Source organism: Medicago sativa, chromosome 5 (genome assembly GCF_051527215.1).
Source record: "Medicago sativa cultivar Bolivia chromosome 5, Bolivia_mono, whole genome shotgun sequence".
Taxonomy (NCBI): Eukaryota; Viridiplantae; Streptophyta; class Magnoliopsida; order Fabales; family Fabaceae; genus Medicago; species Medicago sativa.
Window position 1 is genome coordinate 43,031,680 of NC_140753.1, and position 14,488 is coordinate 43,046,167.

The 14,488-nt window shown below is 34.3% G+C and overlaps 1 protein-coding gene and 1 pseudogene across 2 annotated transcripts; one reads left to right on the forward strand and one right to left on the reverse strand.

Annotated features, from left to right (window-relative positions):
- The first annotated feature begins 2,755 nt into the window (after window positions 1-2,755).
- Window positions 2,756-7,649, forward strand: LOC146922266 (uncharacterized; annotated as a pseudogene). Its single transcript, XR_015012409.1, has 8 exons — window positions 2,756-3,619; window positions 4,413-4,732; window positions 4,856-5,047; window positions 5,164-5,268; window positions 5,370-5,615; window positions 6,722-6,905; window positions 6,991-7,116; window positions 7,204-7,649. The product of XR_015012409.1 is annotated as an uncharacterized LOC146922266 (transcript).
- Window positions 7,650-9,607: 1,958 nt separating this feature from the next.
- On the reverse strand, window positions 9,608-12,810 carry LOC146922267 (protein FAR1-RELATED SEQUENCE 5-like). The gene is made up of 3 exons (XM_085711505.1): window positions 12,709-12,810; window positions 11,614-12,562; window positions 9,608-11,136 (listed from the first exon to the last, which is right to left on the reverse strand). Exons 1-3 carry the CDS (start codon window positions 12,808-12,810, stop codon window positions 9,608-9,610), a joined length of 2,580 nt encoding a protein of 859 aa, XP_085567631.1.
- Window positions 12,811-14,488: the final 1,678 nt, after the last annotated feature.

Genomic DNA, 14,488 nt, shown 5'->3' on the forward strand with positions numbered 1-14,488 from the left:
CGCCGTCGTTCACTACATCAACGTCTTCAAACACCAGCATCTTCATCAACATTACCGTCATTCACCATCCAAACTCAACAAACAGCAACATGTCGAAATCAAATCAGGTTTGAACTTAACTTCTTTATCATTATTGTGCTATGAATCAAAGTGTTTCTGTTAGTTTAAAATGGTTTTGTTTAGATCAATAAGGTTTCTCTGTTAGTTGGAAAGAAAATTTGATTTCAATTTGGGAAAATCTCAATCCGATGCCCTAAATTGACTGATTAATGTGCAAATGTGTAACTCTAAACTGACGGTTTAATTTTGATTTGGAGAAAACATTTGAAAATTGTATTGGAAATGCTTTCAGACTGTTGAATGTTTCCAAAAATTAAAAATTATACAAAAACCATTTTCCTGTTGAAATGGTTTCTATATGTTGTACTCCAAAACCATTAGTTGTACTTAATGGTTTTGGAGTACAAATAGAAGCATCTATCAAGCTATAGTTCAGTAGAATTTAGTAGAAAATTTGTATTGTTAATCTTGTTAATCTTGTTATTTAGTAGATTGTTAATCTTGTTAATCTTGTTATTTAGTAGAAATTGAAGATGTTGTTAGGTATTGTTAATCTTGTTATTTAAAAAAAAATCCACGATGTAGTTGGCTTCAAGTGGGAAATAGAGTTCACCCTTTTGTTGCTGGAGATAAAAGTAATATGCAGAGTGATAAAATCTACAACTTTTTGGATAAGTTGATAAAGAAAATAAAAGTGGCAGCATATAAGCCTACATTGATTATAATCTTCATGATATTGAACAAGAGGAACAAATTGAGTCTTTGTAACCACAGTGAGATGCTTTTGCTGTTACATTTGGGATACTTAATTTGAATGGACAGTCGACGATACATATTTTTAAGAATCTGAGAATATGTGGTGATTGTCTCAATCCATTAAATACATGTCTAAGGTTGTCGGTGTGATTATTGTTGTTAGAGACTCCTTCAAGTTTAATCACTTCAAAAATGGAAATTGTTCCAGTAATTATTTATGGTGACTATTTGATTCAGATTATTGGAAATAAGTGGTCACAATGATCCTTTTTAACTCAAATTTTATTAGACTAATTTTTGATGTGTTTTTTCATATATTTGGATAGATTATCAAATAACATACAAAACTGCACATACCATTTCTTCTTTGATTTCATCTAAGAATTTGTTGAAACTCGAAAACATTTATAGAACCAAGTCCAATTTTATGAAATGTTCTATGTATTTCAACTCACAAACAAGTTTATTTGGGATATCCTTGAAAATCAGAAGCAAGGACTTTCCATTTTTTATGAGAATTTGCCCATCATTTCTTCTTTTTTTGCTTTAAATATTGTGACCCTTTGGATTTGGATTGCTTTATCTGTTTCCCGAGTGGGTCAAAAGTAATTTTCGGTTCGTGTATAGATACTTATTGTAAACTCAAAAATCATTATAGAATGACAAATACATTTTTGAAATGAAACAGAAGCACACCGAACAGATACTACCACATCTTTCTGTTATGATGTAGCTTCTGATAAGTGATTTGAATTAATTTGTGGACTTATTGACCAAGTAATTAGTTTTGTTAATTAAATGCTAAGATTCGTTTCTGTGGATTTGGTTCCTTTTCTTTCAAGAAAAACTGAATGAGTGAAGTTATTATTTGATGATATTGATCTGTTACAACAACTCAGTCTGAGATTTATTATGCATTGCTTCGCATCATAATTTGACTTCCTCTAATTTAGTTGTTATAATATCTTCACAACAACCACATGTTCCATATTTATCTCCACGAACACTCTTTCCACACGGGACCGAACTACCAAGTGGTTCCTAGTCAAAGCCATAGGAGAGAACCTGCAACATTTTATCGTATTGAGTTCTATTGTATGGCTGTCCTGTCAACACATTTACATTAAGTTGGGTCAACACCTTGTGAAAAATGTCTGTTAGGTCATTTAAAAAATCACTTTTAATCCTTGTGGTGGAATGGCTTATGTAATAATTTAAATGGTTTCAAGGAGGAAGTAATTTCATTTGTGAGATGCTCAAAGACGAAAACATTGAACAATGTTGACTTATTTGTTTTTATGGGAATTAGAATTACATTAGTTTGTTTTTGTTTTGGGTGCATGTTGTTTAGTTGACTGAATCTTTGTAGTGTTAAACATGCTTTATTATTAAAATTGGTATAGAAGTAGAAGGGAACATTGTATGCTGGAATCTGTACTACTAAACTAAGCATTGGGAGCAAGTCTAGAGATATAGAGAACATTGTATGCAAGTGAATTTTGGATTACGTTGTATGAAATTGAACTTGTGCTGGACATCCATCATCCATCATATTTTTTAGTTCAATGAGTTGAATGCAACTAGTGGACTTTGTGTGAGAAATTGAAAATATGTAAAATTATAATTGTCATCCATCAAGAAAGTTGTGTTCTGTTATTTTGATTTGATGTTGACTACTTGTATTATTTTGATCCTGTGAAGTTGAAACTTTACAGGATATTGAAATGGTTTCTATGTAAGAAAGTTTTTACAATTAACTCTACTTGATACAATATTATGTTTAGTTAGAACTTAAAAGTTACTTTAATAAAATGTCCATAATGTATATGTTGTTTTTAATAAAATTTTACCAAAACCATTTTTCTGCAGAAATGGTTTCTATGTGTTGTACACTAAAACCATTAGATGTAATTAATGGTTTTCTGTGATCATGCAGGTGAAAAAAACCAGGGACCTAGGGCTAATTCCATCATTCAGTATTGGACTGACACAATCGGAGGAGGAGCAAAGGAATGTCACAAGATTAAGGAGCGGTGGTGATAAAAATAAGGAGCGGAAATCAGACGAGACTAAGGGAAAAGAAAAGAAGCAGTACATAAAGAAGAATGAAAAAAAGAAACAACAGAATGAAGCACAAGATTCCGATGAAGGAAAATCGGATGATGAAAATGCAAAACAAAGACTGAGGCACAAGATGAGTATACCTAAGGTATATGATCTTATGCGTTCAGTAGATGGCAAAAGAAGAAAAAATGAGATAATTGGGCTTCTGAATGACGGTGGTTTTGGAGGATTGATGCATATCTGCAACTGGACAAAAGTCCACACTTTCTTTGTGGATTGGGTAGTTAAAAACTTTGAGAAAGAGCATATGTGGATTAGATTAAGCAAGACTGAGGTACTTCCCTTGAAAGAAGATGATGTACATAGGGTGTATGAGCTTCCAATGGCGGGGAAGCAGATTAAAGTCGATCTTTGCTCGGAGGCAGCAATAAAGAGCTTGAGGAAAGAATTAGGATTGAATGGTAATTATTCTGCTTCTGTGAGGGTGACAGAGTTGGAGAGAGTATTGAAGACTATAGAGAAACCAAAAGCGTGGGTGAAGGGTGCAATTTGTTATATCATTCACTGTGTTTTGTGCCCGACTAATAGTAGCTTTGTATCTCTCCAATATGCACACATATTAGAAGATCCAGCTGGGGTATCCTCATATAACTGGTGCTCACATGTTCTTGGATATATGAAAGAAGGCCTGCAAACTCCAGAGGTTGCAAATCCATTAGCGGACTTCCACTTCCTAATGGTAATCATTTTATATATATATATTTAAAACAACAAAGTGGTTGACATTTAAATTATGTATGTGCTGTATTTATTGTGCAGATTAATTACATGGAGAAAATGGGGAAGAGAAGCCCATTTCTGACAGGAAAATACAAGCGTCCATCGCTTCGTGATTGGGATGTCAAGACGGCAAACCAAGACCTTCAGAAGGTCCATGACCTTATGGGACTCGAGCATGGACTGACAGCCGGGGTAACAAGGCTGCACAACACCGATGAAGGTCCGCTTGTGTTGTGTTTTGATGCAAATACTTGTCCACTCTCTGAGGTGAGAGGAAAATAATCATATAACTACTATTTATGCAATATCATTATAACGTGCATGTGAGAAATTTTCTCGCATTACACTTTACCTAATTGTTGCTTTTGGTCTTTTGAATATGATTTTTCATTAGGATATGATTGAAATAATGGTTGTAAATAGATGAGTTGAAATTTGCTAGCCAGAGATCCAAGCCTCTCTGATTCACATATTTCTCACATTACACTTTACATAATTGCTTAATGTGCATGTGGAGCCTCATACTGATCAATTGAGACTATATTTTACAACCATTATTTTTAAACTAAACAAGATTGTGTAGTTCATGATGTGACTAATGGAGATTGCATAGAAGCAGTGTGTCAATATTTTCTTTGGATGTAAATTACTATGTGTCAAAATGACATATGCTTAACTGTTATGTGTTTGTAATATTATGGTTTTTAGGTGAGGGATATCTTAATAGTACATAATGTATATAAAAATTGCAGGCAGAGATGCATCTCAGTCACTGTAGGTCTTGTATACGGATCTACACTACAGCCGCGGAAACCTTGGAAAGAAGGATAGCTGAGGGAGATGTTGGAACTTCTGGGCAAAATGATGCAGTTCCAAAAGAAACAAACAAACCCAAGGACAATCCGATTAAAGTGCAACCGACTCAAGTGCAACCTGAAACTGATGATAGTAGAAGTGTGAGTGCCAGAACAGATAAAACCCGCAAAAGAAAAGAAAGAAGATCTAGTGTGGATAATGGGCAGACTCAAAATGAATCATCGATCCCACAAACAAGCACTCGAGGTGAAGAAAGGTACTGCATCTAATTTTAAGTCGAGGGTTTAGTTAGACTCTGTAAAATAATTTTGTAAATAATGTTCAATAACTGTTGTTCAATAATACCTCGTTTGTCTCAAATTATTAATGATGGTTTCAGGTTGAATGATGACAAAGATGTAGAAGAAGAGATCGATCACAAAATCATTGATGATGATGAAGAAGCTGAAATTGATGCAAAAAGCCTTGATGATTCAGTGAGAAAAGCATGCGATATAGATCTTTCCTTTACACAGGAAACAATCTTGAAGTTTCCAGAGTTTTTTAATGGGGGGCAAGCTTCAAATGCAGGGTAAGAAATGAAGATATATAATGTGTTTTAATGGTTATATGAATATATATATTTGTGGTGTGTAAAACTATAAGAACTAACTAATGGTTTCCTATATATGATGTGTTTGCCAATAGTGAATCAGTTAAGACACAATGCAAAGCAAGCAATGTGAAGCAAGCAAACCTGGAGGGGGAGAACCCTGAGGGGCAGAAACCTTTGGAATCTGATAGAGTTATAAAGTAAGAATGATTCAATGTGACAACTCTACTTTACACTTGATTCATTAAATTCTATAAAATATTAATTCTGCAAACTAACAATTACATGATTTATTCGACAGTGCAATTCCGTTAAGGTCGGTGTTACCAGAACAAATAATCAACATGGATAATGTCAAGACTGTGCAGAGAAAGAAAAGAAAGAAGCATGATATGCTTTATTCTGGTGGCACATATCCTGAGCGTAGAAGAACTGTGAAAAAATCAAAATACCTTGCAAGCCCGTACGATGAAGCTGTGTACGAGTCAAATGCAAATAAGATGCAGAAGGATATATCAACATTTGTATGGAGCATTTCACATGATGAGTAAGTTGATTTATCACTCATTTGTTTAAAATTTTGATTTATCTTGCATGTGGTTAGAGTAAGTAAACATGCAGTAGGTGTGAAGATATTTATTGTAGCTTTTTGATTGGATAACTGGATTTTAATTAAATTGAAATCTTTAGTTAGGCTATGGTTGGAGAAAGTTGTTGATAAATTATAAGTTACCTAATAGTGAATGTTATAGTTGAGGGTGGGCGTAATTAATCATACCGTTAGATATATGACTTGTAACACATGAAGTCTCAATCCAATGACTTGTAACACATGAAGTCATTCCATCTTAATCCAATGACTTGTAACACATGAATTCTGAATCATAACAACTTGATCAAATAGTCCAAATTCATATAACTAGAAGATCAAAAGCCGCTGCCCTAAATTATTCCAAAACCATTTTCCTGTTGAAATGGTTTCTATGTGTTGTACTGCAAAACCATTAGATGTACTTAATGGTTTTGGAGTACAAATATGAGGATCTATAAAGCTATAGTTTAGTAGAATTTAGTAGGAAATTTGTATTATTTCTTAATTCCCTGAAAATCCATATCACTTAAAGTTTCTTCCATAAAATTCAATTCAAGCCTATCATACGCCTTAGCTATGTCTAGTTTAAGACCAATAAAACCTTTTTTCTTATTTTTGAGCATATGAAGTTTATGACAAGTTTCAAAAGCAAGTAAAACATTGTCAGTTATTAGTCTTCCTGGAACGAAGGCACTCTGATAGGCACTCTGATAGGGACTTATAAATCTTAAGCATCACATAACATAAGGCTATGGGTCTGAAATCACTAGCATTCATATGATTGGAAATTAGGCAGATGACAGTATTATTAAAACATTCAGCGTTAGCCTGGTTATTAAGAATATTAAGGATAGACATTCACTCGGCGAATATAATATTCACTCGGGTTTAAAATCAATATCCCGTGTGTGAGTTTCAACGATGTTTGTCACTTACATTTTCACAAAATCACAGAGTCATTAATATCCTAAATAATTTGATCTGGTTGTAACTTTGATCTGGTCTTAAATAATTTGATCTCAGATAATATCCTAAATGCTAAATGCTTTATAATATTGTAGGGAGGAGATTTTGTACTGCTCGGAAAACAGGGCTCATGCTTTCAGTCTGCAAAGGAGTGACTTGTGGACACTTCAAAAAGATGAATGGGTGTCATGCTTCGTGCTAAATGCCTGGGTCAATTGCTTGAACTGGAATCAACCAAATGAAAACAGGACCAGACTGGTTACACCATTCATCAATTATGTATGCATTACATTCCATAAAAGTTAAAATTTTATAAACTGTTTATGTCTTTTTGGAATTTATTTTACTCATTTCATATGTACAGGTTGACTTGGAAAGACCTGATGCCTTAAATATAACAAAACAAGTTGCATGCAAAAGGTTCATCGAGAGATTAAAAAAGTTCAAATACATGGATTGCAAGGCTATTGACCCTACATGCCTAGAATATGTAAGACTCAATTCATTATAGTTTTGGAAATTTTTGCAGATTGATTGTTTGAATTATATGATGTTGACTATTTTACTGATGAAATAGATAATGACGCCAGCACTAAATGGAAATCCGGGCTTTCATTATGTATGCTTTGTTGTTAATCTCAAGAGCCAAAAATTCCAATTCCTGAACAACTTGATGGGAGAGACATTGCACATGAAGAATGGCGAAGCAACTGTCTACAAGAAGATGTTTGATGTATGGCTGAAGGAGGTGGAAGCATTTGTGACAGATTTGTATAAGAAAAGAAAAATCGCAATGCCTTTCGAGTTTAGCACATTTAAGTGGGAAACACCAAGGATGCCTACTCAACCTGACAAAGACAGTTGTGGAGTCTTTTGCATGAAGTTTCTTGCTGAATGGGAGGGTGGCAATACACAAATGGAATCATTCAAAGACTGGTCCAAAATGAGAAAGAATGAGAAGAAAGGGAAAATTATGGATTTCAGAATCGGAATATGTTCCAAAATAATAACCGACACAAGCAATTGCAGAAGAACCCATGTCGAGAAGGAAGCAACTTCATACTATGAAGAAATGCTTCAAGAGCTAGCACGTCCAACTTGAATTCGAATTAGTTTTAATGTTTTTATATTATTGAGTTTGATTAAAGATTTTTTGGATATGTATCAACTTCATACTATTAATTTCTTTTATTATGTTTCTGGATATGTTTTTTTTCTAATGATCTTTAAAAAATAAGTAAAAATGGGCTTCTCAACCTTCCACTCTTTAGCACCCTGTCCCCTCTTCCATTACAGTTCATTCATCATCATATTACTGAAATTAGTTTCATGCAATAAGAGTAAGGCTTGACTACATAGGCCTGAAATCAGTTTACTCTTTTCTGCATAGTTTGTGGTTCATAGCAGAATTTTGTTTATGCTTATAACACTGGTTTTCAAGCATTACACAGCCAGGGTGAACATGTGGAAAATCATGGAACAAATCACCTGTTCTATATCTAAAATCCACATAAATTTGAATGCAGTAATAATTCAGAATATATATAAGGGAACCTAACTGAAGATTTAGAGTTAACATAAAGCACATGTGCCTCAAAAACATGATTTGTGTTTGAGCTACACCCAAAAAGTAGGTATTGAATGGGCCAATGTCATGATCAGAGCATTTGTTCTAGCAGCATGGAAATTAATGATTATACATAGAATAAAACCATGAGCGAAGTTTACCTTGTCAAAACGGGAAACTCAGCCTTGAAGCGAGTACACACAAAGTTTTGTATCTCTTCAACATATACATTTTGTTGTGTAAAAATCATATAGAAAACCATTTTACTCTGAAAACCAATATGCTGTGTAAATGGTTTTAGCAAGTTTTACTCTGAAACCATTTTGCTGGGGAAATGGTTTCAGAGCGCTGATTTGCTTTGGAACTATTTTTAACAATTTCTTTGTTTGGTAACTCACCAGTTCACACTGGTAACGTGGTTTTTGTTTGGTAAAAATCATATAGAAAACCATTTTACTCTGAAAACCAATATGCTGTGTAAATGGTTTTAGCAAGTTTTACTCTGAAACCATTTTGCTGGGGAAATGGTTTCAGAGCGCTGATTTGCTTTGGAACTATTTTTAACAATTTCTTTGTTTGGCAACTCACCAGTGCACACTGGTAACGTGGTTTTTGTTTGGTAAAAATCATATAGAAAACCATTTTACTCTGAAAACCAATATGCTGTGTAAATGGTTTTAGCAAGTTTTACTCTGAAACCATTTTGCTGGGGAAATGGTTTCAGAGCGTTGATTTGCTTTGAAACTGTTTTTAACAATTTCTTTGTTTGGTAACTCACCAGTGCACACTGGTAATGTGGTTTTTGTTGTATCTTTCTCCCAAAACAGTTGACCTTGGTGTTGTCTCTGTGTTTGTGAGAGTAACAAAGACAAAGACACCGCACCAATAACTCGTTTCTCAAATTCAATTCCATTCACATTAAACTCAAATTCAAGCTCAAACTCAAATTCTAACTTCAGCAAAACGATGTCGTTAGAAGAAGAAGAGGGTTTAATGTTGGGGTTGTAACGTCGCATGTCCCGCGCTTTCACTTTATGTTTGCTTTTTGTGTTACCCTCCAATTTTTACGAAAAAGTGACACTAGTTATCCAGAGTCATGGTTTAACTATTATTGATAAATGGTTTTAAATAATGACTATTACTGAAACCATAAGTAGTATTTAATGGTTTTGTTAGTGTATTACATGAAACCAAAATAATTATCTAATGGTTTTGTAACAAACTATAATCATCAATACATAAAAACAAATAATGCGAAATGTATAATTTCATTTAGATCATATCCAAAATATAATCATCAATACATAACATTAAAGAATGTGAAAATGTATAATTTCCAATAAATCATATCAAAATAATCAAAATAAAATCTAGTACAAACTTATAACCTAAAAAACCAAACTTATAAAAACAATCAATCAGGGGCCACAATCACTGATAAAGCTTCATCATCTCTCTTTTGTTTCTTCCGATTGATAAGGAATTTCTGCCTTTCTCTAGCTTTTTCATAATCACTTTTAAGTCGCTTCTTTGACTTAATTGGATTTGGTCTTTCTTTGAACTTTGGTGCGGTGGGCTTCACCCCAGCAGATGTTTCACCAACAGCAGCTACTTTTGAAGACTTAGATGGCGTCGGGCCTGTACGAATACCTTTAGAAAGAAGCAACTCCTCTGCCTTTTTTCCAGCTTCAAGAACACCGTCGAGAAAATTTTTAGATGACTCTGGATCTGCACAAAAACGTGTAGAAAGCTGAACTGTAACAGCACAAATTTGTTGATATCGTTGTGCTTGACTGGTGTCTTCAGTGCCAACATTGACGGTCGATTTCAGCTTATCGACAGACGGACGCACATCTCTAGTCCAACGCTTTAAAACATATTGTCCAGGTATTGTCTTCAAAGAATGATATTGCACACGTCCACCTAAGAACTCCAAGATCTTCAAAACATGTCGACATAAGAAGCCCCTGTTCTCAAACATACGACATGAACAACTAAAACTTTTGCTTCTAATGTCAACTGTGACAAGCCTTTCATCAAATCGATCATGATCTTCAAAACTTGGGGAAACGTTTTCTTGAAGTTCTGCATCCAAAACATCAACATTCGAAGGCCCGTCATTATCAGCATCATCATAATTATCATCAACCTTATCAATTGTGAAAACTTTGAAAAACTTCTCAAAGGCAGACCCTTTTGTTGTGTCCTCCTCATAATAGTATTTGAAGGAAAGGTCATACTGCCTGTGAATAAATGCAAAGCAAGAAGGGGTGTACTTGTTTACAACGGACCGCATCAGCTGACTGTTGGGATAATTATTTTTTGTTCTAGTGTTTGCAGCCTTAAAGTCCAACTCAGCATGATTATCCCTCATTCTCTGAACCATAATGTTGAAATGACTAAAGAATCGAACAAGTGAGTGGTCTGGCTGTAGAAATCCACGAAGAAAAGCATTGAAAGACTCACTTAACTGAGTCGTTTTCAGACCAGCTGTAAAATGTGACTTGACCCAAGCTGAAGACCAATGCATACGATTTGCGTAAGTTTGGACAAGCCACCTAAAGTCTGAGGTAGGCCTTCCATCAAAACAATTTATCATCATCTGATCCCAATTATAGTCAAAATCTGATTCATCATCTACATTTGAAACCAAATTATTTAACTCATAAAAAAATGCACTGTTTGCACGAGAGCCAAGATTTTTCTTTGCATTCTCTGCCATGTGCCATGAACAAAGCCCATGAAAAACACCTGGAAAACTATTTGGAATTGAACACAATAACGCACTAGCCTGGTCTGTATAAATCGTCTGTGGTTTCTTATTGGACATACACTTCAAGAATGTTTTAAACAACCAATCAAAAGTAGCTGCTGTCTCATCGTACAATAGCGCAGCACCAAACAAAACACTCTTTCGATGATTGTCAAAACCAATAAAGGCAGCTGAAATTTAAATTATCCATATCAGAACAAAATACAACATATATATATATATATATATATATATATATATATATATAGCTTACAGTAAATAATTAGAGAAATCACTAATTTAAGTCATTGCTAGCCTGTAATCACAAATTATAAGAAATCATGCCTCAGCAATGCGTAAACACACCTAAGTATTCTAATAAGTATGTACTAAAGTTCGATCACACAAGACAAAATGCCTAGGCAGTTCAAAATATATATTCCAATCAACATCAGTTAAGTTTGTCTCAAACCAAATGGCAGTTCAACATCATTTAAGCGAGAAAATCCCAACAAACAACATGGTTAAACCCGTGTAGTTCAAATAAGTAAGACCTATAGTCAATCCTAGGCAGTTCAAAATGTACTGCTACTTATAATACACATGCCAGAACAACTTAATGAAATTAAACAATAATTTAAAACCTGAGAGAAGTAAAAAACACTAACCTAATGGCCGATATTTATTGTTTGTTCGGTAAGTTGTATCAAAACTGATGACATCGCCGAATAGAGAATAATCTAGTTGCATAATTCCATCTGACCAAAAAATACTAGCTATGTCTTCTGCAGCATCAACTTGAATATCATAGTAAAAAGATGGTTTCGAGAGGGCTTCATTTCTAAAGAATTCTTGAATTACAGTTGCTTCACCAACCACCATCTCTTTTTGACGAATTGTCATTAGATAGTTCTTTAAGTCTGAAAACCGAAAAGGAAGATTCTCTGTGCCTCCAACTCCCTGACCCATAACTTCATAAGACGTTCTCATCGACATTCCAGCTTTAGAATTTATAAGAGCTAGTTGTCCTTGAACTTCATTTACTTCTCGAAATGATCTAAGGTAACACGAATGCTCTGGTTTATGTAATGGATGACAGTGATCCACATCCCATCTATATATCTTATACACATTCAAAACTTCATCCAGCTTCAAATATATTCCAGCTTTACAACCAACCCTTTCCTCAGGTTTTTCTTTCACTTTCACAAACTCAATAACCTGTGGACTGTCTGTTGTTGGCCTGTTGTTAGGATTAAGTAAACTTCCCTTCTTGAAACCTTCTTTGTTACAAACATAACGCAAATAATGTACCTTATCAGATTTCTTGTTTTGTGAATTATTCTTCGACTTCAACATAGTCCTAATAGAAAATCCAGTGTTATATGCATAATTACCATAAAAATCTTCAATCTCTTTAATAGATTGAAAGACTAAAGACTTCCATGATTCTTTATTGCTAGGGGAGTAACATTGAGAACTGTCAGCATGAATCATTGCTAGGGGAGTAACACTCAATTGTCCACTCTCAGCATGAATCAGTGATGAAGTTTCAACACTCAGTTGTCCACTCTCAGATGAAGTTGATGTCAAATCCGTTGAAAACAGCAACAAACACTATTAAGAACAAACAACCATTAGATATCATAAATTTGAAGCTACAAATAAAGCAAAATTGAAGCTAATTGCTACAACTGAATCACTAAATTTGAATCAACATGCCAAAACCAATATATTGTGTAAATGGTTTTTTCAAGTTTTACTCTGAAACCATTTTGTTGTGGAAATGGTTTCAGAGTGTAGAATTGAAATGGTCTCGAAGGAGCTTCCAAGCGAATGCAACCACTTAGTTTCAATGCAGTCATATTTATACTTTTTTTACTAACAAACTCATTATCAATGCAGTCTTATTAATATGAATTTGACAATCGCCTGGTTTTGCAAAATCTAAATTAATTCAGATGTTAGAGTTGTCTGACATCATTATAATTACTCAACAGTGCAGAAACGTAATTACACATAATCGTAGAAACAGGAAATATTACACACGAATCAGATTAACACAAATTAGTAACACAAATATGCAGAAATGCACTTACTCAAAGTTCATAAACCAAAAACAGAAATTAGTAACACGAATTAAGCAGTAACACGAATGAATCACAGGGTTTTTGGTTTCAAATGCTCCTTGTTGTCGACCAAGGTTGATTGGAGGGTGTTTTCCTAATGAAAGGCCATGCTATAATAGGAGTGATTATGTGTTTTGGGATGAAGTCCATCCCACTGAGACATATAACCAACTCACTGCAACAAGGTCTTATTATGATTCATATAATTCATGCTTCACATATCCCATGGATATTAAGAACCTTGTTGAACAAGAAACTAAGATGGAATTGGAGTCCATAAATGAGACCACATCAAAGCTTAGTGCCTCAAGTTAAATTAAATAGGTTCACCAGGTCCAAAGTAACAGGAATATAGTTTTCTAAAGATACCAGGTCCAAATTTAAGGCTAAAGCCAGTGACAAATAAGACTACACAATGCAGATACAACAAGTTGAACAAACAACAATGTAGAACTTTAATCTTATGACCATAGTTAATGACTCCAAATAAGTGAACTACTTGTAATCTTCAAATCAAAACAACTTCAGAGCATTAACATATATGTAAAAAATAACACAGTTTTATCAGTAATAGCATCCTTCGTATTTCAGAATGTTAACTTGAGGAAAAGTTTGAGAATCACTAAATTTCAATCAATATGCCAAAACCAATATACTGTCGAAATGGTTTTTTCAAGTTTTAATCTTATACTAAACCAAAATTGATTCTTATACAAATCGAAAAATGAAGCTTATTGCTACAACTGAATCACTAAATTGATACTATACTAAGAACAAATTGGAAATTTCAATCAAAACCTAAATTCGAAATTTGAATAAAAAATCTGGAAAATGCAATAAGAATTTGCTACAACAGAAAACCTAAACAAGATTACCTCTTCAAAATGCAGTACGAATTTGCTGGAGATAACCGGAAAAACGACGTCAATCCGGTGAGAAAGGGTGAAAATCGTGAAATCTACACACACAGGTGAAATCGTCGCAATCACCGGTGAAATCCGAGCGGAGATCCAACGTCGGATCGGCGAGCAGAGGAGGAAGAAATCGTGACGTCGCCGGAAAAAGACGCCGGAAAATCGGCACCAGAGGAGGAAGAAGTGGTTAGCGCGAGAGAAAGAGAAAAATTTTCTGGGGTATGAGTTGAGAAGCACAGGATCATTACACGTGTCCAATCATCTGATGGTTGTGATTAATTTATGCATGGTGCATAAGTTATGGCTTATGCACCATAACTTTTGCCATTAAGAAAATGCCCATGCTTTGAAAGGCTATATAAGGAAGACTTGTACCCTAGTTTTATTTACCAATTCAAGAATATTGGATTGAGTCATTAGGGTTTCAACTCGTGCCGTATTTGTGAGCCTCTCTTTGTATCTCATGATGCATCGAGATGGACCTTTAGTTGATTTGTAAT